The sequence below is a fragment of the Emydura macquarii genome, unplaced genomic scaffold, assembly GCF_026122565.2.
Source record: "Emydura macquarii macquarii isolate MOO-44397 ecotype Brisbane River unplaced genomic scaffold, CSIRO-AGI_Emac_v2 contig_2863, whole genome shotgun sequence".
NCBI lineage: Eukaryota > Metazoa > Chordata > Testudines > Chelidae > Emydura > Emydura macquarii.
In genome coordinates this window covers 92520-119953 of record NW_027133000.1, presented here as the reverse complement: position 1 = coordinate 119953, position 27434 = coordinate 92520, and the positions used below count along the sequence as shown (strand labels likewise).

The window sequence follows — 27434 nt, the reverse complement described above, 5'->3', positions numbered from 1 at the left end:
CTTAAGCAGTCCCAGATGCAAATATTCGATTGGGCTTTCTCTATGCACATTTATTTCAAGGAAATAACCAGACCATAAGGTTTTGAAATGTTTTTATAATGTTAAATGTTGTCAGTGCACAGGTCAGGAGGTAGTTTTGTGTGTGTGCATCCTATTATTTTAACTTATTATTGTCCATTTAAAGGTGATGAAGTGATGAATTGCAGAACAGAACTCTCCAAATCCGTTAAGGTCTAATAGTCTGCCTCCAAGGCTTGCTTGCTGATCTTTCACATTTGAAAATAGTAAGATATGTCCCTTTTGCACATGCATTCGCACCCTTCTCAGCCTGAGCCAGACTGTGACCAGGCCATGTGCTAAAGGAGTAGGTACCCCCATTTCTATGGCCTGCACAAGGGCCAAGCACGTTGGCAGTTCCTGCTTCCTGCTTACTGTCCCTGGCAAGCAAATTGCCCTGAGGGGGTAGTGAAGAGACCGGGCTGTGTCCTATCCTCCATATAAGTCCATGAATTAGCGTATGTGCTGGTGCCGTGCTCTAGAAGAGAATAGGGTATCCTCTCCTGGTGTTCCCTCAGGCACTGTTGACTCTCTTCTGTGCCCTACCCAGGGCTGTGTAAATCACACAATTTAGGCCTATATGTTGTAAAAGGAAACCAAGATACAAGAAGAGCCCTTTGAAAGAAATCTGCATGCAGAAGGACTATTAATATTTATACTGACATATGGGATGAGAAAAATGGAGCTGCAGCAAAGAAAATAAAAAGACCAACCACGTTTTCTGTCTCCCAGTTTGAATCTGGACATTCAGGTCCCAGTGACAACTCTTAACATTCTGGAAAGCTTCTAATGTTACTCCGTGAATCTTGATGCTGCTGTGTTCTTTCCAGCTGAGCTTTGGGTAAAGTAGGTGAGCAGAATCTACAGCTATTTGTTTTGGGGAACCAGTTCAGCTGAGAAATTGCTAGAGAAAGATGAGCTGATGTATCAGCAAGTGCCCCTGATGTACACCCTGAACTGCCTGACACAAACATCTTTCTCATGTTCAGACCCCACAGCGAGACTTTTTATTAGCTGAGTTGCACTCCTGCAGCTCTTAGACTAGCTCATGTGAGTAGTCCCACAGACTTCAGTGGGGCTACTTGCAGGAATAAGGGTTATAGGATCGGGCCCTCAGTATAGCATTGTTACTATTATTTCTACAGGGCCATTGTTGTGCATAGTGTTTTACTGACAAGTAGAAGATCAGGAGCCTGGGTTTGCACTATCATCTATACCTATGCAAAGGGGAGAGGGGGTAAAATGCTACCAAAGTGTCAGACTTCCTCATCCATACTCACTTCGCCCAGGTGTAAGTGGCTATACAAGCTGCAAAGCAATAGAGTATCATCAGGTCCACACACCTGCCCTGAGTTGCATGCAGTCCACGTGAGGTACAGAGTGACCCAACACAAGGAAAGGAGCATCAGGCAAAAGGGAGTGGGAATGAGTTGTAAGAAATGCGCTTATAATTCTGAAATGAGCGGTATGACTAAAAGGAAAATAGCACAAGTGTTATAAATACAGTAAGGTTCTCATATAACTGTCTTATGGGGAAAGAATGTAGGTAGACATTTTAATTTTATTCAACAAACCAAAATATGTTTCCACATTTCCCTCCCCTAAAATAACAAAGTTATGTATTCCTATCATATCAAGAGTGATTGGTGACGATCTCTGGGGATATTGCTGTTACTTAAAACCACACAGGTTTATTCACTATAGTCTCCAGAGGTTTGAAGAATCTGTTTCCCTGGCACTTACAATCTTGTCAGTTCTCTATCCTCTGTCTTTATGGTGGTGGTTCTGCTGTAGTCTCTTTCCTTTTAAATTGCTACCTCTGTTGAATTCTTCCTATTTCCAGCCCAGCAATTTCCAATTATAAGGGCAAAATCCTGCTCTCTTTACCTCTAAGCATGAGTACAGCAAGCAGGATTTGACCTACATATAGTTAATGTCAAAATATTCTAAAGCTGCTGCTTTCACTTCAAAGGTGGAAGAAATATCTGAGCTCCTAAAGCTAACCAAAATAATATAATTGGATTGTGCTGTTCCAGAATATCTGAAAGAAAATGAACTCACCTGCGAGATATCAGTATACATTTTAGTTCTGTAACACTGTGATTTCTCCTGTTGCTCTATCAATAGGATCCTTACTATAGGTTTAATGACCTGACCTACAGATGGATCTCCTCGGATAACTGGACTTACAGCAGGACGTTCAAAGCTTTTGAAGTCAGGTACGCAATAAGAATAGTTTTACGCTTTTTCTGTGCTGAAATGCTTGTTATAAAACCCCAAATCCACCAATTACTTTCAGATGTAATAAACCAAATACTATAGTGGTATATAAGCTTCAAGCAGTCTGTTGCTAAATGTCACTTAGTGGGTTTCTTTTTCTTTCTCAAGACTTTTTTCCCCAATGTGAAAAAATAGCATACAAATTGCCGACTGCTGAAGGGCAATAATAAAGATGTTAGGAAGCAAGCAGACGCACATCTGATATCTATTGGATGTGGGATATTGTCCTGTATTGGGCGTCTGATCCATGTCAGCTGTCATTTTAATTTGAAATGATAAAGATGGCTACACTGAGGAAAGTATTTTTGGAAACCATTGAAACAGCTGTTGTTCAAGATACTGGGGACATGGATTTCAGTATTGACCCTCTCCATGTGTAGTTAATTCAAAGTATCCTAATACTTTTACATTCCTCTGTCATCATTCATAGAAACTGGCAGAAAGTGAATTTGGTTTTCGAGGGAATAGATACAGTAGCGCAAATCCTGATCAATAATGTCACTGTTGGGAGAACGGATAACATGTTCAACAGATATGTGAGTAATGCTGCTATTTCTAAAGGCAAGTCTACAGTTGTCTCAAAGCACTTTTCTGCTAAGCAGAGTAAAATGTCATGGATGAGACTTGATAATATGTCATAGGGTTTGAAATGTCTTTATGTGAGAGCCATATAAAAAGCCACCTCATTGCTGGGAAGGGGAGGTGTATTGGCTTCCCAGTGTGAGCAGGATCAGGCCTAGAGACGAACATTTTATGTTGTAATCTAGAAGTGTGCCAAGAGGAACAGTCCACCTAATAATAATGTGAGTCTTGCTTCTTAGGACCTGTCACAGCTCTAAGAAAACCGAAGCTTAAATCAGTTGTACTAGCTGTTAATCTGTTTACTAACTGGTATTAGAATGCTGCTGCTTTACATGTGAATGCTGAAGTGTAAATGAATGTGGTGTAAAACTTTTATGAATGTCTGTATGCAGTTTTCTTTCTTTCTTTCTTTCTTTTTAATTCCCAGGCCTTTTGATGTCACCGTGTTGTCTCTTTGTATTTGTATCAGTATGGCAGGATCAGATACTAAATAGTCACAGTCCCATTTTAGGATTGCCATAATCATACAAAATAGTTGTATAGATTTCATTATAAGATTGTGCTAGGTGCTATACAAACACTTAATAAGAAACAGTCCCTGCCCCAAAAAGCTTACTGTATAAATAGACAAAACAGACAAAGGCTGTGAGAAAGGAAATCCCATCTCCATTTTAAAAATGGGAAACTGAGCCACCCAGAGATCCTTAGTTTCTTCATGTCTCAACATTTACCTTTCTGGTTTTACAGGAGAGAGGATCTTATGGCTAAGGTACGAGACTGGGACTCAGGAGATCTGGATTCTGTTCCTGGCTTTGTCCCAGATCTGCATGACCTGGAACAAATCACATAGCTTTTTTGTGTCTTGGTCCTGCCCCTCCTCCCGTGTGAAATAGGAATGTTAATTCTTATCTCTTTCACAAAGGTGTTGTGACATTTTAGTTAGTGTTGGAAGGTCTCAGAATACTTTATAGATGGAAGATGCTGTAGAATTGCAAAGTAGTATTATTCAGTATTTATTTCTGAATCTTCCTTTTGGTAGGCCACCAGTAGCATCTGTTTTGTGATGAGACTGTTTGTGTAAAGTAGAATTGAACTGACTAGGACAGAGTCAAGGATTGCTTGACTCTGGCGGTTACTCTATTCAGTGACTCCACATGTAAAAGCACTTTAGTGGTAAATCTATACTGTGGAGACTGCTTATGGTGTAGTTTGTTTTGTGGTGGTCTACTGCCTGGTCAAGGACAGTGACTACTGATTGTGGAGAGGGGTAGGGGCACTTTCTCTTGGTAGAAATTCAAGAACACATAGCAGAAATGCCACAAACTAATGCTGTGGAGAAAACACTAATACCAGCCAATTGAAATCTTCATTTTACCAGGTAAAATTAAATTGAGGGGTGGGTATAGCGGTGACAGCATAGGAGTTCTAAAACTAAATACTGTATGTCTCTTTCTGTCCTTCCACATATGCAGGGCGGGGGTCTAACAGGTCAATAAAGAAGTCCAACAGAGAGTTCTTGGCTCAGCGCAGAGATGCCAGTGTATCTTTATTGTAGGGAAGGGAGTGGAAGGCTGGGGAACCACACTATACCTTGGCAGCGAAGGTTTATATAAGATGCAGTTCAGTACTCAGTCTACTTGACAGGTGAACAGCGCACGCACACCGTGAGTCTGAAGGTCTTTGGTATGGGCAAGCTCCCTGAATTGGACCAAAAAGTGCTCTCGACAGATTTCTGTTGGGTTCTGGATGAGGAGACGCAAGCAAAGATCATCTTTGACCAGGTTCCTCCAAGCAAGTAGAGCCCTGAGCCCCATAGGCTATGCCTACACAGCCCATAGAAGCAAGCATCCCAGCTCAGGTCGACGGACTTGGGCTGGCAGGACTTACTCTAGCATTCCAAAAAATAGCAGTGTAGACAGCCCTTTGAAGTTGCAGTCGGGTGGGAGCTTGGACTATGAAACCTCCCCTCTCCCCGGTGCTTCAGAGCCCAACCTACATCTTCAAAGTGTTGTCTGCATAGCTATTTTTAGAGTGCTAGCATGAGCCCCGTTAGCCAAAATCTGTCGACCTGGACTGGGAGATTCACTTTTATGGGCTGTGTCGACCTACTCATAGAGTCCCAGTGACTCCAGTGGGGCAGCTTTGCCCAGAAAGAGCTATATGTCAGACTAGGGGCTGGTTTACACTTACCTGGAAATTTGGTGGTAGTCAACGGGAGTTATGCAAGCTACACAGAGTAGCTTGCATAACTCCCATCAATTGCTCTACTACTGTTCTGCATGGTGTCTTCACTGCATTGCGCCGATGGGAGCTGTGTTTTCGTCGACGCAGCACTACGCCACTTGAGGATGTGGTTTTACTAGGTCGACTTCTTGGTCGATTGAGTGGGTCTTCACTGACCACTCGATCGATCCAGAAGGATTGATCTGATGGCGGCAACTTTGCCACCGTCAGTGTAGACATATCCATAGTGTGCCTTTACTTTCAGGTTGAGAGGTGTTGTAATTGTTTTTTCCTCCAGTCCTGCAACCTGTAAAGACTGGTTAACAAACATATTCAGATAATTCTATATGGTTTATAAGAAATTTGTCAGTCTATATGAAGCTCACAACTAAACTTCAGTGAGGTACTGTTTTGTTTCTGTTTTTTCCTTATGCAGAGCTTTGATGTTACCAGTGTGATCAAAGAGGACAATTTTATTGAAGTCAATTTCTTATCAGCCATTTCACATGCAGCAGAGAAGAGCAGATCTCACAGAGCATACATTGTGCCTCCACAGTGCCCTCCACCTGTACAAAAAGGGGAGTGTCATGTTAATTTCATCAGAAAGGTAAGGGCAGAATTGTGTGTGTCTCGAGGCTTGGATGCAGGAATGCACAACGTACTGTCATAATAAATGTGTTCTGAAATCTGCAGTGTAATTTTATAACTAGGGCATATTTTTCATAGCAAAAAACCCATAATCCAAAATATAAATGTTTTTTGAACAGATCTTAGATATAGCTTATAAGAGGCATAAAAAGGCCATGGTAGCTATCTGTGTGATAAGAATTTTTAAAACATTATCTTTGTCAGGGTATCAGCAAAGAGACTGACGGCTAGAAGGGTGTGTCTGTTGGGAGTGGATGGGGGTGAGATTGTGTGAGTTTAACAAGGAATAATGACAATAGTTAACTGTTCTGAGTACCAGAGTTTATTGCCAAGACTGAAAATCTCAGCTTTGTGACTGTTTGCCATTGCTCACGTGCTGTGCTATTTATACTGTGCAGCTCTGGCATGTACCGAGAAGAGTTATCTAACGTAGAACCCACTTTCAACTTACTAAGGTGTTGTGAAGTGAGATATATATAAATATGTGTTAAGTTAAAATTACAGACTAGCACAAAACTACCAAAGGTGGGAAACTTTAAGTCTTTAGTTCACACTGTTATAGCTACAGCAGAATGTCTTTTGTGTAGGATCTCATGCTGTTCTGAAAGAGCCTTGCAGTAACAAGGCACAGTTGTGAAAATAATGTGTTTCAGAATTGCCTTTCTTTTGCTGGTTTTGTCACAATTTAAGTGCCTTCCCTGCTAAGTGACCCCAGTGTTCTTAGCAGAGACCTAAAGATCCTCCGTTTTCAAATACCTCAAACAACTTAACCAGAATTCTTTTCAACTACGACTGAATGTCATTCCTCTGGAACCTGTCAGTGGATTGGTGCTTTGTTTCCAAGGCACTCCCTTTCCTTCTCTCCTTGGGGCTGATGAAGACATTGCCTTCACAACCATTACAGTCCCTACTGATTGCAGTTAGAGAGCTACCGCAGATCTAAGCACTAATCTCTGATTATCTTTGCTATAGTTGAATTTGACATCTAAGGCAGGGGGGGATATTGGGGATTCACTTTTATCTTGAAGGTTAATTCAGACTTGGAGAGTTGTTTAATTCTGCTGAGTCCATATGTTGTTTCCATTATGTTTGTTAGAAATCAGTCCGTGGGGAAGGAGCTTGAACAGCTGTAGTCCTATTTATAGAGGTGAAATTGCTAGGAATGATTTTTATCCTTTGCTGGGCTATATATTTAAACTCGCAAGACTTGTGGAAAGTACCTTGAGTGCTTTCAGCCTCAAAGCAATTGCATTACTCTACTTGCAGATTGCTTGAAATGTTTCCTAAAACAGCTTTCCTTTCAAACACATGGGTATAACAGCAGAGGTGTCCCATTGAAAGTAAACAAACACATTGGGATAATTTTAAAGTTAGTTTGAGTCTTACCATTGTAAAGTAGTGGACAGCTCTGTATACGTGTATGAGGATCAATATTAAGAATGTTAAAATCATCTAAATCTTAATGGGAGTTTTGTGGCCTAATCACCCAAGGCCCACACCGAAAATGGACCTTCTAATACTTTTAGATCAACGTATTGTCTTGTGGCCTTTCACAAGAGCTGGTGAATATATTAGGAATTATATTAATAAAACTGGACAGTCTGTCAATGATACAGTTTTTAAAAAGAAAGACTATTCCCAATCAGGACTGTTTTCTAAGAACTGGTTGTCCCTGCTATTAAATTTGAAATAGGTGCGGTGCTTTCTTCCCAGAAGAAGCTTTTGCAACTTGATAGGCAGGCAAGCTGACTCCTGTGATGCAGGGAATAAGTTAGACTAACACAATGTTGCTTGCCAAAATTAGTATTGCCTCAGTATTGGTCTCTTTATTTAGAGCTCTAGGTCCATGTACCAGGCTTTAACAAGATCTATTGTATTTGCATGGGGGGGAGGGGAGGATTGCGGAGCTTGGCGGTCAGCTCAATAGATGTCTTAAAGGGACACTATTGACTAAAAAGCTATTCAGTTTTTAAAAATGAATTGAAGGTAGTTACAGGTGCTATGCTTGGCCAGGAGTATTTAACTCTGCCAGTTTGTTTGTGTAGTCACAATGACATCTTCCTAGTTTTGAAACATGATTTTTCTTTGTCTCCCTGTTGCTGTATGAAAGAACCATGCAAACAAAAGGCAGAAACAGTGAGCCCGATTATACACAAAGTGCACCAAACAAACACACTGAACTTCTAATCTCTTTCAGTTGTACTAGTTTTACGTGTTACAAGTACCTAGTAACTACTCCTGTGATACGTAAGTTGATAGTGTCCCTTTACATTATTGTAAGCACCTGTAAGCATCACGATGCTATTCCTTTCTTTGTCTCTTACATTTATAAGACTGCGGATAAATCAGAACTGTTTTGAGATTAATCACTGGTTTGCTGCTATTGAACTTTTTGTTGTGTGTTTTTTGAAAGGGAGCGGGGTGTGTGTGATTTTTACTCTTCCCCTAATTTTATATGTTTTTAACTCACAGCAGAATTTAGCCAAGGAGTAAGGAAAAGATACTGTAGCTTCTTCTTGAGTTATTGGGACTTGGAAAACCTTTTATTTGATGTATATTTTATTTAGATAAGGTTTATAAAGGTTATGTGAAAATACATACTTATGATACATCTTTCTGTATTCCAGGAACAGTGCTCATTCAGTTGGGACTGGGGGCCCTCTTTTCCCACTCAAGGAATCTGGAAAGATGTTAGATTTGAAGCCTATAACGTTTGTCACCTGATCTACTTCACTTTGACCCCCAGCTATAGTGAGTCAAGATGATATTTCCCTTTATTCTTGTTTCACTTGAGAAATTTAGCAGTCTTATTTTAAGCTCAGTTACTTAGTAAATTGGAATAGGAACTGTTCTTTTGTTGTTTGTGTGGACAGTGCTGAGTACAGTGGGGTCCAGATTTCAGTTTAGGTCTGTAGGCACTACTGCAGTATAAATAATAATGATAAAATTACGAAAAGTCCAGAACGCAAACTCTATTTTGCATAAAGAGAGCAGCAGTACATCCAGAAATGTGTGCTAGGTTTAGAATAGTGATTTATCTCTGTCCTGTTCTATTGTTTTTGCATCACATTTGACCTACACTTCCAATATAAATTGCTTGCTTCTTTTCCTCAGACTTTCATTTAAAAAACCCCCAAACAGATAGCGCTGTTGTTGGAGCTGTAGTTCTGTCCTGAGTGGACGAGTGCAGTGAGTTTCAACAGTGCTGAATTTTTAGGGATCATGGAAGAGATTGCAACAGAAAAGCAACCATGGAGTGCGATGATTGTTTTTCTCAGGCTGCAATTTGAGAGGGCTTCCCAATGCCTGTTTGCCACCTAACCGGTTTCCTTGCCTGGCTCCGCTGTTTGTTTGTCTTTCATTTGTATTGAAGATCCTCGAAGCTGAGCAAAACTAGTTCATTTTCTGTTTCAGCTGTCTGCAAGTGTAATACATGGCAGTTAAGAGCACCCACACTCTATCTTCCACTCCACGCAAGAGCCACTTAACATAGGGCGAGTGGGTAATGTGCGTGTGCCCTCTTCACTGGGCTGAACTTCACACTTCATGAAGAAAGATGTTGTGTCTGAATAAAAGGAGAAGACGTCATTCCTTGGAGCTTTTAAAGCTCCCAAAAATAGCTCCAGCTCTCAGCCAAAATTAACGTAGTCAGAATTTCAGTGAAAAGCCTCAGCGTAGTCTCAATATGGCTTCTGTGAAGTTCAGACAGTAAATGCTGCCTGGTTCCTCCCACATCCTAACAACTCCACCTGCTGGCAGCTAGGGGCTAGCTTGTTGGATAAGGCAGTGGGGCCCTCTCATTCAGTAGAGGGAGATTTTGGAGTAGTTCAACCTGGAGACTGAGCTCACTAAAAAATTCAGAGATTGAAATTTGGAGAAGTAAACAATGAATCAGCAATCTGTGCTGTGTTGGAACAGCAGAGTCACTTGTGTGGCTTACTGGATCATTGCGTCATAGCCTCCTGACCGCTGGCTCTCTAAAGGAGCTATTGTTCCCATTTTCTGTCATCTAGTGCGTGGAGTTCTGGAATGGATTTGGCCTCTCATGCCAGGGGAGGTGAGGGGAAAAGTGCATCTGGGAAAAAGTTGACGATTTTGACCTTCATGTAGTGTCTCTAACCCTGATTTTCCCCCACCCATACCTCTCATTGACTTTAGTGTGAATTTTGGGTGCTCAGCACTGCTGAAAATCATGCCCTCTGTGCAGGTGTGATGTAAACTTTGGGCCAAATTCATCTCAGTGAATTCTATTAAGCCAGTGAAGTTACACCAAGAGGAATTTTGTTTTGTGAGAAACTGCTTTCTCTTTTGTCCCAAACCAAATTGGAGATACTGTAATTTAAATATCAGAAGGAAGTGGAGTATGATACACACAGAGAGGAAAATGGCAGTTAACAATAGAGAGAAACAAAAGGGTTTTATTGTCTTGTTTTTTCAGTGATTCTTTCATGGTTACAGTATTGTGCGGGGGGAATGACCAGTGGAAGAAACACAAGTAGCAAAATCGGTTAGACCAGTGCAAACTTTCCTGTAATAATAATAATAATAAATAAATACTAAGTCTTCTGTTTTGGTTTGCCTTTGTTCATGTGCAGTATTCAGCTGTGTTTTGCCAGTGTCTTTATTACAAGAAGAAGGGTAACAAATATAGGGCCACATCAAAGACTAGTACAGAAACACAAACAGGTACTTTCGGACTCTACTGCCCTCCCACCCCAAAGGGGATGAAACACCACCCTTGTGAGGAAGTGGGGATATAACTAACCAATCCCCCCTCCACATACACTTTGCTAACAGAGGATCCCAAAGGGCTGCATAGATGTTCATGGGTTACATTTGAGAACCTCATCCCCAGAAAGTATATTCAGCGTATGCAAAGTAAAGGCTTAGCCAGACTTTGATGATAGGTAGTTTAATTACCCAAAGATAACACACTGACAGGAAGTCTGAGCAAACATTAGTTGGAGATACCCCTTTCACCAGGTTGCCTTACTAATGAGTCATTCTTTAAGCAAGAGAACTCTTTTGCATAAGTGCAGAAAGATTTCACACAAGTCGTTAGCATGTTTCCTCTAGCATGAATCAGTGACAAAAGAGAAATAAACATACGGACCCATCAAGTCTAGATACAGTGGGCCCAATTCATCCCCAGCATAACTTAGTTCACTTTATCCGGTGACCTGGAGTGAGGAACTTGGCTCATTTTCTATTAACACTGTTTTTGTTCACTAGACCAAAGTGATTGTGTTGTCTTGTGATTGAGACCTTTCCTGAAGAGACCTTTGTTCATATGAATACTGACTAAAAGCAAACGTAATGACTGTGGGAGTTGGGTGGGAAAAGTCCCTTCCTAATGATAAAGAATGCGTTCATGCTCTCTGTGGTATAGACAAAGGCTGTGTGTGGTTTAGGAATGGGGAAGGAATGAATTACAAATGTCCATTACACTTGTGCATAATCCTCTTCTGAATCAGCAGATGTAAACATAAGTATCAATGCACTAAACAGTGAAGTGTAGGTCCTGTTCAAGAGCAAATTAAAACAAAATTATTGCATTTCGTGTGTGTGTGTGTGTGTGTGTGTGTGTAATTGTATCTTTAAGACTAGGGACATGTAAATTAGTATGTATAGAAATATAAATTAATACATATTTTTTTCTTTGCTTAGTGAAGAGTGATCAGCAATGGAGTCTTGAAATAGAGGCTGTTTTTGATGTAGTCAGTTCAAAGCCAGTTGTTGGTCTCGTGATAGTGAACATTCCTAAGTTGCAAACACAGCAAACGTATACCACAGAGCTTCATCCTGGAGAAGGCCGAATTGTGCTGCTCGTCAACATCAATAAGGTGAGGGGGTGAATCCTGAACAGTCCCAAGTAATAAAATGTTTCCTTCTGGCTGCTTGAAGGAAAATGCAAGATGTCTCAAGCACAATTTTAATTTTCCCCTTCCCTTTCCTCATCTCTGCTGTGTTAACTGTGCCTGGCACCTGTCAGGGTAGGGAAATAGCTCTCTTATCTTCTCACAACTGACTCCTCCATTGGGACACCAGAGGGCAGCCTTGATGGGATGATGTGGCATTTCATTCCTAATAATTGAGAGTCAGAGAGAGGTCACATCATCTTTTGCTTCTGTTGGCCAGGAAATAGTTGCGCTGGTGTTAATCCTCAAATCTATTCTTGATGTCGGTACAGATTGTGCAGATTATCTCACATCTACCTACTGTGGGTTTCTTTCACCTGCCTCTGAAGCATCTGGTATTGACCACTGTCAGACAGGAGACTGGACTAGATGGACCTCGGGTCTAATCCAGTATGGCAGTTCCTGTGATCCTACATGATGCCCAGACCATTGTTTTCTGGGCAGACTGGTACTGTCATAGTCAAGATGCAATATGTTTGGCCCTTAGAGGAGGAGGGTAAAGCATTCCTTAATACAATAAGTAGTGATACCTTTGGGTAACTAAGGGCAAATGAGTCATTTATAGAATTGGGCTAGTAGGGAAAGGGTGCAGAATCAGTGAAGTTGCACCTCCTTCACTATTTCTGAATTTAGTCCTTTGAAAGGAGGGATCCTTAAAGACATGTAGACTGTTAGAGAAATGAAGCACTCCTTGGGAGAGGAGAAACACATCTGAAAATGGACACATGGGTGAAAGCCCCAGAGTTAGAAGGCATACAATGAAAAGAAACTCTCTCTCTCTGTGTCCCCCCCACCTCCCCATTGGGTGAGAAGCTCTCTGCTGGCAGGGTTAATTTACGTAAATTCTAATTTCAGTTCCATGCAGTTCTGTAGTGTTTTGTGCTTATGTTTTTAGGAATTCTATTAAATTTGTCCTGTAAATGTAGTTATGAAAGGGATGCACGTTATTAGGGAGACTCTGGAGAAAAGGGTCAGCCGTTGTTGACATGTAATAGGCTTGTATTGGGCAGTGAGCCCAGGATGAGCAAAATGGAGTAGTGGCTCTTTCCTGCCCTGAGAACTGGACCTAGTGGAGCTGACTCTACAGAATTCTCTGTAGACGCTGACAGCAGCAGACCTGAACCAGGCTCTGGCGGTAGCTGATCAGAGCAGGAGCTGGTGATGCTGACTTCTTTGGAGTGGGGCAAACAAGTTGAGGTGAGCCTCTTCCCACTTGACCACCACTGAGTCTAATTGGATTTGTAGGTGGGGACTGTGTTGAGAACAAGAATCCTGTGCTCTTGACAATTCCAGTTAATAACCTCTGAGGCTATGGGGGTCTGCCATACCCTGCATATATTTTTCTGGCTCTGTTAATTTAATTTTACTATGTAATTTCAATTTATAGGGTTTTTTTCCCCATTGTTAAAAGATATTTGGTTTGTATTCCCAAGGATTCCCATGTGCTGTGTGCGTGGAGAAGAAACACCTATAAAGGTGAATCTGGGAGTGGAGAGTGAGTGGTGTGTGTGGGCAGGGTTGATCCAGATGTCATAATTATTTTAAAAGGGACTCCTAGACTTCATATATGACCCATAAATATGACACTTGTTACTACTGTTGACACCTAGCAGGAGGGTTACATGAGGAAGTGCAAATATCTAAGCTACAGGATTTTCTTAAAAACGATTGTTAGCCCTTAGTTAGCCTTTTTAGTCTGCAGTAACACAGACAGTGTGATATGAAACGGTACATGATTTTGTCCTTTGCTTCATTCTTTTCCCCCCCCCACTCTCCCTCCGGGGAAGAAATTTGTTAACAAAAGACAACCATGAATTTGGGAGTAGTTTGTGAGGAAACGCTGCCCTCAGAGCAGAGGCAATGGTGTGTTGTTATTCTTGGTACACAGAGGGCTTTGTTGCAGGAATTCCCAGCAGCTGATTTTTCAAGACATGCAGCAATGTGCTGTTATATATCTATGAGCAAGACTGAGCCCATATTCTGTGCAACAGATTTGCATGGTGTGTTAAACAATAAGACCTGGCAAGAAATGAATTTTTAGTCAATGAGAGCTCACTTCAGATGATGATTTAGGTCCGAGACTGCTCATGCAGACTGTAACAACATGAGATGTACAATTATCACCCTGACATTCACTGCACAGTGTTTTATTGCTGTTCTGAAATTGCTTGCTTATCTGCTAATAGATGTTCATGGGTATGACATCATTAGAAACCAATAAGAAAGCTCCATTTGTGTCTAGCCTTCTAAAGCTACTCCATATTTGATGAGGCACGATCAGTTTTTATCTCTTGAATTTCCACATTAGTACTCAGACACTATTGCTTAAGATAATTCCAGATCATGGAAGCTGAAATGTTAGTAGCTATAGCTGATTACGTCTGAGTATAGCTACAGCAAATCATATTGCTGAGGTGTTCTCTGGCCTGGTTTTATGCAAAAAGATCCAGGCACTTCTTGCATTAGCATATTCTGTATTGATCCCTCCTGTGTTTGGTGCAAATATTTTTGCTTTCTCTCCCCAATTTGAGTATTGTGTACTGAACTGGTGAATTCTGTTCATGGTAAGTTATAGCACTGGGTAGCCATAGAATGCTGTTGGCGTGAAGATATAATTGTACAAAATGGATGCTATCTACCTTGCTGTATCTGATTGGGAAAACAAGAAGATAAGAAATCACAGGGGAAAAGTTGTTGGTTTTTTTTGTTTCCAGAAATTAAATCAATAAATATTAATGACACTAAATAATATGGAGGAAAAAGTCAAAGGCCTGAAGCTTGGATCCTTTTATTGTATTTAAAAGCTCAATTTAATTGAAGCAGTGAATGCAACCAATATATTACTGGGATGACAGTTGAAAAGGTGGCTGAAGTAGATGTTTAATGTCATATACGGGAGATGAGGGGGAAGGTTTTCAAAGGCACAAATGGCAATTAGGCGCCTAACTCCCATTCCCATTCAATGGGTGGTATTATTATTATTATTATTACTACTACTACTGTTCTTATATTGTTATTATTTATTAATAATATTTATTACAATATTGCCTAAGAGCCAGCCAAAAATGGGCCCCCATTGTGCTAGACACTGTACAAATACAGAGTAGGAGACAGTCCCTGCACTGAAGAGTTTACAATCCAAATAGACCAGACAGATACAGGGTGAGGGAGGGGGTAGCACACACAAGCAGAGTGAACAATGCCATGGCAGCAAATGTCATGTTAGTTTCACAGCTTTTGGGTGATGGGGGTGGGTTTAGTTAGGAGGGGCATTAAATGGAAAGAAAAGTGAAGGGAAGAAATTGAAGGGAAGGGAGATGAGAGAAACCAGGACAGGGGAGAAAGGGCATGAGGGGCAGATGTGGCATGAACCTGAGGTGAAGAGACTGTGAGGGAGGGAGAGGGTGAGGGTTGAAACAAACTTCCAATCAACACAGAGCACAGAAAGTCCAGTCCAAACTGAACAAAGTTCTTTGAATCTTCAGAGGTTGCTGTTCTGGCTGCTTTTGCTCTGACTAGCTGGAGTCTTCGACTGGCTCCTCTGCACTTTTCTCTCAAGGCCACATGTTTGGGATGGGGAGGGAGAAAAGGGAGGAACCGGAGTTCTAGTGCCCCCATAATGGAGTGGGTCTCCTCTGTACGGTTCTGGTGCTGAGCGGGAGGGATGGCCCGGCTGAGTCCCATTTTACCCCCTTTCACTCATGTGTTTGAAACCATGAACCAGGAACCATGTGTTTGAAAATCTCCTCCTAGATGCACAGTTGTTGTTGTGAGACACATGCCTAACATCACATTAGTTGTTCTGACCTTAGCTTCTAATTATTTTTTGTTTCCTCCCTCCTTAAGAGTGCTACAGTGCAGACTTGGTGGCCTAATGGCCACGGAAATCAAACTGGATATGACATGACAACAACTTTCATCATGGAGGCAGGATACAAGATTGAGAAATTTTCAAAGGTACGTAAGTCTTCTCGATGAATGTGGTATGGTATGTAGCAAGTTAATGTCAGGAAGCAGCCTTGAATAATCCACTGGCTCTCAAGCAGCGTTAGAAAATGTTCTGCTAGGTTGTAATTTTCACATAGGACCATTATTTAGAAACAGGATTTTCTGGAGCCCTAGATATAAGATAACTAACATGCTGACAGCTTTCACCTAAGCCAAAACCTGCACTTCTAGTCTGACTAGGGGACAGCTTACAACAGGTTTGAAATTTAAAAAAGAAAAGGTGTTTTTGTTTGTTTTTAAAATTCTCAAATTTAGGAATAAAACCCAACCAACCAACCAAACAAACAGAAAGCTCTTTGTTTAAGCATTGTGGGATTTGGTTTGTCATCTTGAGGTATGATAACAAATCATATTATGTAATGGACATGAAATTTTCCTCTGATGGCTTGGTAACACACACTGAAAAAAATTTATGTAATTATATTTAATTGTTTTTGAAAAGAAGTTTATTTAGAATTTCAGTGTATAAAACTTTTAGGATGTGCTGTAAGGCACAAATCTGAAGTAACTTCAATTATTAGACAATACCAGAAGTACTGACCGTATGCACCCTACATTTCAGAGGAAAGCTATATCTCAAAACTGAATTCCTGAGTAGCAGTTAAGTACTTTATTTTACTCAGTCTAATAGATTCTGTAAAGTGCCTGTTATAGAAGAAAGCTTTTTCATTACTTTTAAGGATGTCCAGAATACGTGGGGCATTAAAGAACCACCCACAAATATTCAACCTACTGAAAAATTCAGACAAAATTAGACTGGGTCCTACATGTAATGAGCATAAGGAAACTAATAAATAAATCTGTGCATTTGCTAGGTGATACTTATGTGTTTTGCATGATTGAAAGTTAATCCAGAAGCTAAGCTCCTGCAAAATCTGTTCACTATAGTACTTGGTACTGTGTGAAGCCCTGTTAAAGTCACTTCTCATTTTAGTACCTTCCACCATGATTAGTCTCGCTAAGCATTAACAGGATTGGGTCCAGAGCTTATGTTCAGAATAATGAAGATAATTCATGATCAATATATTCAGTATAGTTCAAAATGTAGGTTTTTTTTATTTTGTATGTGCAACAAGATAAACACAGCATGGAGTTTGGGGGAGAGATTTTAGGCTTAGAAAACCATGGTGTAGTAAATAACACCCATATAATGTGAGCTAAATCCTGTTCTTAGCACATGAAACCGCATAGTATTGGGGAAACAAAGTGATTCCTATTGTTGTAGATGCTTCAGGAGCCCTCATGTTGATGCATGGCAGGGTAGTCCCTGGGATTGACTGAAGTACACAGGACATTAAGATGCTCCTTTTTAAAAAGCCAATGCTCCTCAGAATACCTGCTGAGGTATGGCCCCTAGCCAGTAGGCTGCCCCCACATTGGACCATGTCGTACTGGCACGCATGACATCTGGTCTTCCCGTTCCTCCCCGGCACTCTGTAAAATCCTGCCCTGCAGCTGCACAAGGAGGAAAGGCTCCATATAATCTCTTCCCATTTTAACACCTCCCTGTGGCACAGGCCAGGATTTTTTTCTTATGTCAGGAGGCTGGGAAGGAGTAGAATAGTGACATCATTCATCCAAAGACTCAGGAGCTGGGAGTGGTTCTGGAGATATTAACAAGGACAGATATATTTCTAAAAATTGTTGTGAAGTTTCTAGTGTCAATCCATTGCTGCACTTTTAAGTGAAATAAAGCTATATAAAAGGAAAATATTTAGAAATGACTTGTCTGTCCCTATTGTACATCCACCTCACTTGGGCAGGGAAAGAGACATGCACTCATTCTGAGTGGTGTTACACCACCGTTGCAGCTCCCCGGTGTTAGGGCTGGTGTAACCATCAGAGTAAGTTAGGGCAGGCTCCAGGGCTGTTCTAAACCTTTGTGGCTTCCTACAACCACCTCCTCCCTCCCTCCACCTCTCCTGCCTCTGTCTTGCCCCTACACTGAGGCAGCATAGGGCCATCAACCCAGCCGTACTCTGAGAAGAGAGCCTCTCTGAGGCAGAGAAATTCCTGGATGAGGAGTCTGTCTGCTTTCCAGCCTCCTTAGGCTGCAGATATGGCATAAACAACTCAGAACATGGCCAAGAACCAGGATCAGAGTCCTATTTTTCCTGGTTTGTAATGTAAAGTGTTTGGTTTGGAATTTGTTTCTCAGAAGATTGCAGACTAGAATCCTTGCCAAGAGCCAGTATAGAGAGTAAATGTGTTTTTGGAACGTGGGAGTGCCTCTGTCCAGTTTTGTTCGTTATCTTTAGCCTCTTTCTCCCCTTTTCTGGCTACAGCTTCTTGCCTCTTTAATTCCCTCTTTAGTCTTATGGAAACCTCTTTCCCTCCCTCCTGTTTGTTTGTTTTCTGAGATCATTCTTCCTTCCTTCCTTGCACTCATTTCTGCCTCATCATCAGAGCTTTTTATCTCCATCCGGCTGCTGTTTTTAGTACCTGGGCTTTTTAACCACCTGTATTTTCCCCCACCAAATTTTTAGCATCACTCCAACAGATCTTTCCTGTCTGACTCTAATTCATCTTTGCATTTACACCACATGCATCATCATAGTGTTTTAGTATTTCATGCTCATTTCTTTAGATATCCTAGCTCTCTGTGTCCTGATTTTCAGCTCTAGGCCTCTTCCTTTCCTGTTGCGTCTTTCACACCTCTAAACCCCCAAATCCAAAGTTATTTCACAAAAAAAGAACATCAGCATATCCTGATTTTTCTGTTTCCTCCAGCTGATTTGATTTGCTTGACAAAACCCAGAAGTTTTTAGCTAGTCCCATCGTCTGGTTGTTCACTGAGTGATTTTGATGGTGGTGATAGCTGCTGAGTTGTGAGAGAGAAACGTTTGTTTATCATTTTATTTCAGGGAGCATAGATGTGGGGGAAAAAAAACTAATTCTGGGAATGAATAGAATACTTCAATCCTAAAGCTAAATTCATCATACTGAAATCAGCTGATTAGTTTGCAGATAGGATAAAAGAAGAGTAAGAGAGAGACACTGTGATAGTTTTCAGGGTGCCCAGAACTGGGAGTCATCTTGTTACCTCCTTTGTCTCTAGTGAGAAGGAGACTTGCTTGTGCTTAACTGGGTGTCTGCCCCTGACACCACCTGTTTTAGCCAGCCAAATAATCTCCTGTGGGCAATGTCAGCCCTTACTTTACCTTGCAGGTGAACAATAGACGTATCCCAGTCTCTGAAGTCCCTTTGAAGTGTTCCTCTGTAGTGTCCAGCCCCCTTTTCACTGAGCATTCACAGAATTACCAGGTCTGCTGTCCCCAAAGGATCAGCATGCACACCAGCTCAGGATCAGCTCCTTGTTTAATACTGCAGCACTGAGATCTGTATATAGTAAAAAGAGCCAGATTTGAGAGAGAGTGAGTAAGGATAATAGAAACAAAAGGATCACATGAAACAAAATTATAACAGACTAAACTTAACCAGCTAACTGTCATTCTACATAAGTTTATATCTTCTGCAGTGTTTCAACCAAGGCTGATATAGATCCCGGTTTCATGAATGTAAATGCACTGCCTGTTTACTTCCTAGGTGCAGGACAAAGGGGTGTGTCCTTGCCTTCTACTTCTATCCAAGTGAATTGTCTGTCCTCATGGATGGTAACCCTCCCTTTCCTACCCCCTTCGCTTGTTTTTTTCCTGTGCCCCTGCTTCTTCCCTGTTGATTTCACATCCCTCTGTTGATTTGGTATGTAGATGTGCAGCCATTGTGTTAGCTAACATCGCTTAATTTAAATGCCAACAGAGACACAGGTGAAAAAACATCTCTTGTCTGACAGAAAACCTGTTGGTCAGCTCTGCCTTGGAACAGACTTTAAAATGCATTTCCAGTGTATACATATATGACTCTTTACATGGCATCTGTTCATACATTTCATAATAATAGACTCATAGACTATAAGGTCAGAAAGGACCATTATGATGATCTAGTCTGACCTCCGGCACAACGTAGGCCACAGAACTTCACCCACCCATTCCTGTAATAGATCCCTAACCTAAGACTGAGTTATTGAAGTCCTAAAATAATGATTTAAAGACTTAAAAGTACAGAGAATTCACCAGCAAGTGACCTGTGCCCGATGCTGCAGAGGAAGGCAAAAAAAACCCCGGGCTTATGCCAGTCTGCCTTGGGGGGAAAATTCCTTCCCAACCCCAAATATGGCGATCAGTTAAACCCTGAGCATGTGGGCAAGACTCACCAGCCAGACATCCAGAAAAAATTCTCTGTAGAAACTCAGAACCCACCCCATCTAATGTCCCTTCACAGGCCATTGGGCATATTTACCACCAGTAATCTAAGATCAGTCAATTGCCAAATTAGGCTGTCCCACTATACCATCCCATCCCTTCTCTTTCCTTCCCTTCCCTTCCCTTCCCTTCCATAAACTTACCAAGCTCAGTCTTGAAGCCAGCTAGGTTTCTTGCCCCCATTGCTCCCCTTGGAAGGCCCCTACTGCTCCCCTTGGAAGGCTGTTCCAGAACTTCACTCCCCTGATAGTTAGAAACCTTCGTCTAATTTCAAGTCTAAACTTCCTGATGTCCAGTTTATATCCATTGGTTCTTGTGTCCAAATTGGTGCTGAACTTAAATAACTGCTTTCCCTCCCTGGTATTTATCCCTCTGATGTATTTATAGAGAGCAATCATCTCTCCCCTCAGCCTTCTTTTGGTTAGGCTAAACAAGCCAAGCTCTTTGAGTCTTCTTTCATAAAGCAGGTTTTCCTTTCTGCGGATCATCCTAGTAGCCCTTCTCTGCACCTGTTCCAGTTTGAATTTATCTTTCTTAAACATGAGACACCAGAACTGCACACGGTATTCTAGGTGAGGTCTGACCAACGCCTTTTATAACGGTACTAACACTTCCCTATTTCTACTGGAAATACCTCGCTTGATGCATCCTAAGACTGCATTAGCTTTTTTTCACAGCCATATCACATTGATGGCTCATAGTCATCCTGTGATCACCAATACGCCCAGATCCTTCTCTTCCTCTGTCACTTCCAACTGATGCATCCCCAACTTATAGCAAAAGTTCTTATTAGTCCCTAAGTGCATGACCTTGCACTTTCCACTATTAAATTTCATCCTATTTCTATTACTCCAGTTTACAAGGTCATCCAGATCTTGATGTATGATATCCCAGTCTCTTTTTGTATTAGCAGTACCTCCCAACTTCGCATCATCCACGAACTTTATTAGCACACTCCCACTTTTTGTGCCAAGGTCAATAATAAAAAAGGTTAAATAAGATCGGTCTCAAGACCGATCGCTGAGGAACTCCACTAGTAACCTCCCTCCAGCCTGACAGTTCACCTTGCAGTATGACTCATTGTAGTCTCCCCTTTAACCAGTTCCTTATCCACCTTCCAATTTTCATATTAATCCCCATCTTTTTCAATTTAACTACTAATTTCCCATGTGGAACCGTATCAAATGCCTTACTGAAAACTAGGTAAATTATATCCACTGCATTCCCTTTGTCTAAAAAACCTGTTGTCTTCTCAGAGAAGGAGACACAATCTCCATTGGTCTGGCACAATCTACCTTTTGTAAAGCTATGTTGTATTTTGTCCCAGTTACCATTAACTTTGAAGTCCTTAACTACTTTCGCTTTCAAATTTTTTTTCAACACCTTGCATGCTACTGAGTTCAAACTAACAGGCCTATAGTTACCTGGATTGCTTTTTTTCCCTTCCTTAAAAATAGGAACTATGTTAGCAATTCTTCAGTCATACGGTACAGCCCCTGAGTTTACAGATTCATTAAAAATCTTTGCCACTGGGCTTGCAATTTCATGTGCTAATTCCTTTAATATCCTTGGATGGAGATTATCCGGGCCCCCGATTTAGTCTCAGGAAGCAGTTTGAGTTTGGCTTCTACCTCGGATGTGGTAATTTCTACCTCCATATCCTCAAACTGATTAGCTCTCCAGATTTTTGTTAGCCTCATTAAAAATGGAGGCAAAGTATTTGTTTAGATATTGGGCCAGGCCTAGATTATCCTTAACCTCCACCCCATCCTCAGTACTTAGCGGTCCCACTTCTTCTTTCTTTGTTTTCTTCCTGTTTATATGGCTATAGAATCTTTTACTATTGGTTTTAATTTCCTTTGTGAGGTCCAACTCTACTTAGCTTTTGGCATTTCTCACTTTATCTGTACATGTTCTGACCTCCAAGAGATATCTTTCCTTGCTGATTTCTGCTATCTAGCACTCCTTACAGGCTTTCTGCTTTCTCTTAATCACCTGTTTGAGATGCTTGCCCATCCAGCTTAGTCTAGAGCTCTTGCCTATGAATTTTTCCCCTTCCTTGGCATGCAGGCTTCAGATAGTTCCTACAACTTTGACTTGAAGTAATTCCAAGCCTCCTCCGCCTTTAGATCCATGAGTTCTTCAGTCCAGTCCACTTCCTTAACTAATTCCCTTAATTTTTTAAAGTTAGCCCTTTTGCTTTCAATCTGTTGAAAAACAGATCTTTTTGTTTATCCTTTCATTTAGTTTGAACTGAATTAGCTCGAACCAAGGTTGTCCACTACAAGCAGTTCTTCTATGAGGTCCTCACTACTCACCAATACCAAACCTAAAATGGCATCCCTTCTTGTTGGTTCAGTCACTATTTGATGGAGGAATCTGTCAGCTATCACATCCAGGAAAATCTGAGCCCTATTATTATTATTACTAGCACTAATCTTCCAGTTTATATCTGGGAAATTAAAATCTCCCATAATCACACAGTTCCTAGTAGGCTTTACTTCAGTACAAGCCTTAAAGAGGTCTCTATCCATGTCCAAATCAGATCCCGGTGGTCTGTAGTATACTCCAAACACTATCCCAGGGGAAACTCTAGTAGTTTTCTTCCCCAATGTGATTTTTGCCCAGACAGACTCTGTCTTACCTATTGCATCACTTCTAATTTCTTTACAGTCTATTTCTTCATTGGTATACAACACTACTCCGCCACCTTTGCTTTTATTTCTGTCTTTCCTAAATAACACACACCCATCAATACTTGTACTCCAGTCATGACTATTATTCCACCATCTTTCTGTTATCCCTATAATATCTGGCTTCACTTCCTGCACCAGTAGTTCTAGTTCCTCCATTTTGTTACTCTCACGTCGCTGTACAAACATCTTAATTTTTGCTGTTTGGCTTCGCTCACATTCATTACACGATTTGCCACAGTCACTGTTCTGCCAGTATCACCTATTAGATTGGTATCTACACCACCCTTCCTCTTCATGTCCATTCTCCTATCCACTGCTATATCCTTTCCTATTTCATTTTCCTCCCTCTCAATGTTAAAAGCAGGCATGAAGATCACCCAGGCATCTCCCAACCATCTCCCCCAAATTCCTATTTTAAAGCTCCCTTAATCAGTCGTGCCAACCTCCATCCTAGAAGTCTATTTCCATCTGTGTTCAGGTGAAGTCCATCCCAAGAGAACAGTCCTCTGTCCATAAATGCCTCTCAGTGGCCATACATCCCAAAGCCCTCCTTATAGCACCACTGCCTGAGCCATCTGTTGATCATCATAGTCTTGTCACGCCTTTGTTGTCCTCCTATAGGGACAGGCAGAATCCCACTGAAGATCACCTGAAGATCACGTTTCCTTAAGAGTTTTCCACAGCTTGGCATAGTCTCCCTTGATTTGTTCCAGTGAGAATCTAGGCTTATCAGTTGTTCCCACATGAAGGACAATCAGTGGATTCTTTCCTGCTCCTGCTAGGATTCTCTTCTGCCTCAGATCCACATCTCATATCTTAGCACTGAGCAGACAGCACACTTTCTGTTCTCCGGATCAGCTCTGGTTACAGGCCTGTCTGTTCTTCTCAGGAAGGAGTCTCCAGTCACGTAGACCTGCCTTTTCCTGGTGAAGGTGCGATTCTCCAGCCTCTCCCCTGTTATTTCTGACTGCAAGTCTTCTTGTCTTCTATTCTCAATATTAAGGGCCAGTGTGATCCTGACTTTCATTTAACATTTCACATGACATTCTTTAGTGAACCAAAATATACATGTCAAAATGATCTTTAACCTTCTTTGCCAGCTGGCATTCAGGGGTTCATAGGTCACAGACTGATGATACTCCCCTCCCCTCCCTCGTCTCCCCCCCACCCCGGAAACACATGCGGATATGGCTGACGTGTAGCTGAGCCAGTGGTGAACTTGGCCTTCTGTACAGAGGTGGATTAAGGCAGAAACTCTGGATCTGAACCCTGAGCTTGTAAGGAACCCATGGACCCGTAAAGTTTGGATCCATGAGGTGGGAACCTGCCACCGGAGTGTGTTGGGGTCCACCCTGGAGGCTTCAGAGCAGTGGCAGGGTAGGGAGTTCCGAGTGCCATGAGGACGTTGGTTTGGTGTGGGAGGGACCTTTGTTTAGTTGGGGACCCTTTGGTCGTACTGAATCTGAGCCCCATTTATCTGTAATCCATGGCTGCTTCTGCGTTGTTATAATTACAGTTATTTATTATTTGTATTGCCGTAGCGCCTAGGAGCTCCCGTCATGGACCAGGACTATGCTAAGCGCTGTACAAACACAGAACACAGATGTCCCTGCCCCAAAGAGCTTACTATTTGTATGCATATGAAACAGTCATTTAGGATTCTGCCCCATACTGTAATATGTGGGGCAGACTTCTGCTTCTTTTTTTCCATGTGTACTTTTTGGTTGTTGGTTTGACATAGGAGAGTCAATCTGTAGCATGTAATCTGTGAGCTGCGCTCAGAAGTTCGATTTGTCATGTGTCAATTTGACTTGAGCACCAAATAGGAACCAAGTAGCCCAGTGTGTGTTGTTTCTTTGCTTGCCCTATGAAATACTGTTGTTCCTCCCCAACTATTTTTATAATTAAGATTAAAATTTTTCGCAGTTTAATCAAACTCCAAGCATCATTAGTGGCCTTTTTAATTCCAGCCTATGCTTGATTTGTGGAATTAAAATGTTTACCGCAGTTGGTAGGTGTATCCACTGTATTTATTTATGTTAAATTGACCCCTACTGCTACATTCCTGGCATACATACTCACCCCTGACACATGTCCAGCACAATTCTAGAGCCTGCTATCTTGAAAGTGTTATAGCAAATAATAATTTAATATTGAGCATAGTAATCTAAGGTTAGGCTCGAGAGTTAGGGAAGTGCCCAAGTTCTGACAGACTCACTGTTTTGGTTTTGTTGGATGCAATTCCTCAGTTCATTTGAATTAATTTCACAGTTCTCTGTCTCTTAAACTGAGCAATAGCAAGAAACACCTGCCCTGATACTTGTGTTACATGCACAAAGAGCAAACTGGGTATGTTCTTTTTATGACTCCTATCAGGGTAAGGAAAAAAACCCAAAGAAATAACAAGTTTAAAGTCTTCCCAGAAGAGACTGAGTCTCATTCAGTAACGTTCTGCAGCTGAGCGGGAACCTAAAATGGCAGCTGTCTCCTACCTGCTCCTGCTGCAGATGGGGAGACACCTCTGCATTTGAAGGTGCAGTACACAAAATTCCCTCTTTATTCAGTCACTGAGCTATCTCACTGCTCTCTTCTGTATTGTACCAGAAGTCTTTACTGTACAATTGTCGGTGCAAACCAGATATTCATCAGCACAGTGAATTTACTTAGCCCAAATAAACAATCCCCAAAAAAGTCCAGCGCGCTCCAGTCCTGTTCTTCCACATACAGCAAAAGGATTAAAAAAGCATGCATAGTTTGTAATGCTCTATCCACATGCACGGATATACCAGATGTCAGGATGAAAGGGCAGCTCTAATGGATGCGTGGGCCTCTGCTTGATGAGTGACTCTACGTGACCGCACTCAGGAGTAGCCTTGCCTGTAGCTTTACCTAATCTAGCGGTTGTGTGTCTGAGCTGGTCACCATGGTATCTTAGTGCTGACCTGCCCCTATTCAAATAAAACTAAGCTGTCCAAAGGAGCTCTCCTCTCCCCCCTCTCCTTTGGCTAGTTGCCATGGGAAAGATGTCATTACTGGGGGAACAGGCTTTAGTGAAAAGATGGATCACACATTTTGACCTGAATGGTTCAGGCTTGGGCTTAGTACCATCTTGTCTGGCAAAGAATTCCACAGCTGGGCTTCTGCAGCCTCCTTCCATAAGAAGAGAAAATGTGGATAAAATACAGTTAATGTTTAATTTAATGCAGCCTCTGGATTTCCCTCATTGATCTCAAACAGGACATATGCATGTCTGCTGCAGCACAAGCAGTCTGCGCACATGTGCACGCGCTCTCTCTCTCTCAATAAGCCAGAAACTTATGACAATTTTCTATTTCAAGCTCCTCTTGGAATGAAAGTAAGTTGATCTAATGCGAAGGTGGTTTAGCAAAACATGTGCAATGGTTTCATTTGAAAGACCTATCTTATTACACTTTACCTATTCAAAGAATAGCTTGATAGTGTACGAACAAAAGAAAGATGTAACCGACACTTCCTGGAGGTGAAGGTTAGGTTTTTAGATTGCTTTCCTTGTATTTTTCATGTCTGGGACTGCTTTAAAAATGCGCAAGTTTCAATTCTCCACAGGCTTATTTTCGAACAGTGGAACTGGTTGAAGAGCCTATACCCGGGTCACCAGGCTTGAGTTTCTATTTCAGAATCAACGGATACCCCATTTTCATTAAGGGATCCAACTGGATTCCAGCAGATTCCTTCCAGGACAGAGTGTCCTCTGATATGTAAGTCATAATTGATGTTCTATAGATATTAAATACTAAGGGTCAGATTCTGCCCCTCTTCATTTATGCTGAATAGCACTCACTCTGTGAGCAGTCTCAAAATCAACAATGGAACTATCTTCAGCATAGAGTGCTATTCAGCGTGAGTAAGGGTAGTGGAAATCAGGTCAGTAAAGGTGAAGAGATCTGGCTCTTTCACAAAGATAATGTTCTGATCTTGTTGTTGGTGGGTGGGGCTTGCTTCCTGCCTCCAGGACTGTGGAGAGAGTTCAGGGAGCCTTGGTGGTATTGGTAATCCTCAGAGCCTGATTTTGCTACCCTTAGGCCAACGGTTCTCAAATGCGGCCACCAGGGGGTTTCTGTGCAGCCACAAGCAGCTGGGGAGGGAGGGGTAAGTGACCCCCCCTTCTCCCTTGGTCTGCCTCGGAGTCCATCCCCCTTGCTGCCAGCCACTGGCTGTCCGCCAGTGCCTGGGGTCCTGGCTCCCACCCCGTTCCCTCCCTCCCAGCCGCTTGATTGCCTCCAGGGTCCTTGCATTCGCCCACTCACAGTATTCGTCTCACACAGTATTCTTATCAGCAAGTTAAAGAAGTATGGGTTGGATGAATGGACTATAAAATGGATAGAGAACTGGCTAGAGCATAGGGCTCAACGAGTAGTGATCAATGGCTCCATGTCTAGCTGGCAGCCGGTCACAAGCGGAGTTCCCCAGGGGTCGGTCCTGGGGCTGGTTTTGTTCAACATCTTTATTAATGATCTGGAGGATGGGGTAGATTGTACCCTCAGCAAGTTTGCGGACGACACTAAGCTGGGGGGAGTGGTAGATACCCTGGAGGGTAGGGATAGGATACAGAGTGACCTAAACAAACTGGAGGATTGGGCCAAAAGAAACCTAATGAGGTTCAACAAGGACAAGTGCAGAGTCCTCCACTTAGGAAGGAAGAATCCCATGCACAGCTATAGACTGGGGACCGATGAGCTGGGCAGCAGCTCTGCAGAAAAGGACCTGGGGGTAACGATGGA

At 41.9% G+C, this 27434-nt stretch overlaps 1 protein-coding gene across 1 annotated transcript in view; it reads left to right on the top strand.

Moving 5' to 3' along the window:
- MANBA (mannosidase beta) overlaps positions 1 to 27434 on the top strand; it is a 77482-nt gene that overhangs the window by 6218 nt on the left and 43830 nt on the right. The window contains exons 2-8 of the mRNA XM_067568262.1: positions 2185 to 2276; positions 2768 to 2873; positions 5579 to 5749; positions 8418 to 8541; positions 11458 to 11633; positions 15555 to 15665; positions 26260 to 26411. Of these exons, the coding sequence (XP_067424363.1) occupies positions 2185 to 2276; positions 2768 to 2873; positions 5579 to 5749; positions 8418 to 8541; positions 11458 to 11633; positions 15555 to 15665; positions 26260 to 26411 (932 nt within the window). The remainder of the gene's footprint in view (positions 1 to 2184; positions 2277 to 2767; positions 2874 to 5578; positions 5750 to 8417; positions 8542 to 11457; positions 11634 to 15554; positions 15666 to 26259; positions 26412 to 27434) is intronic.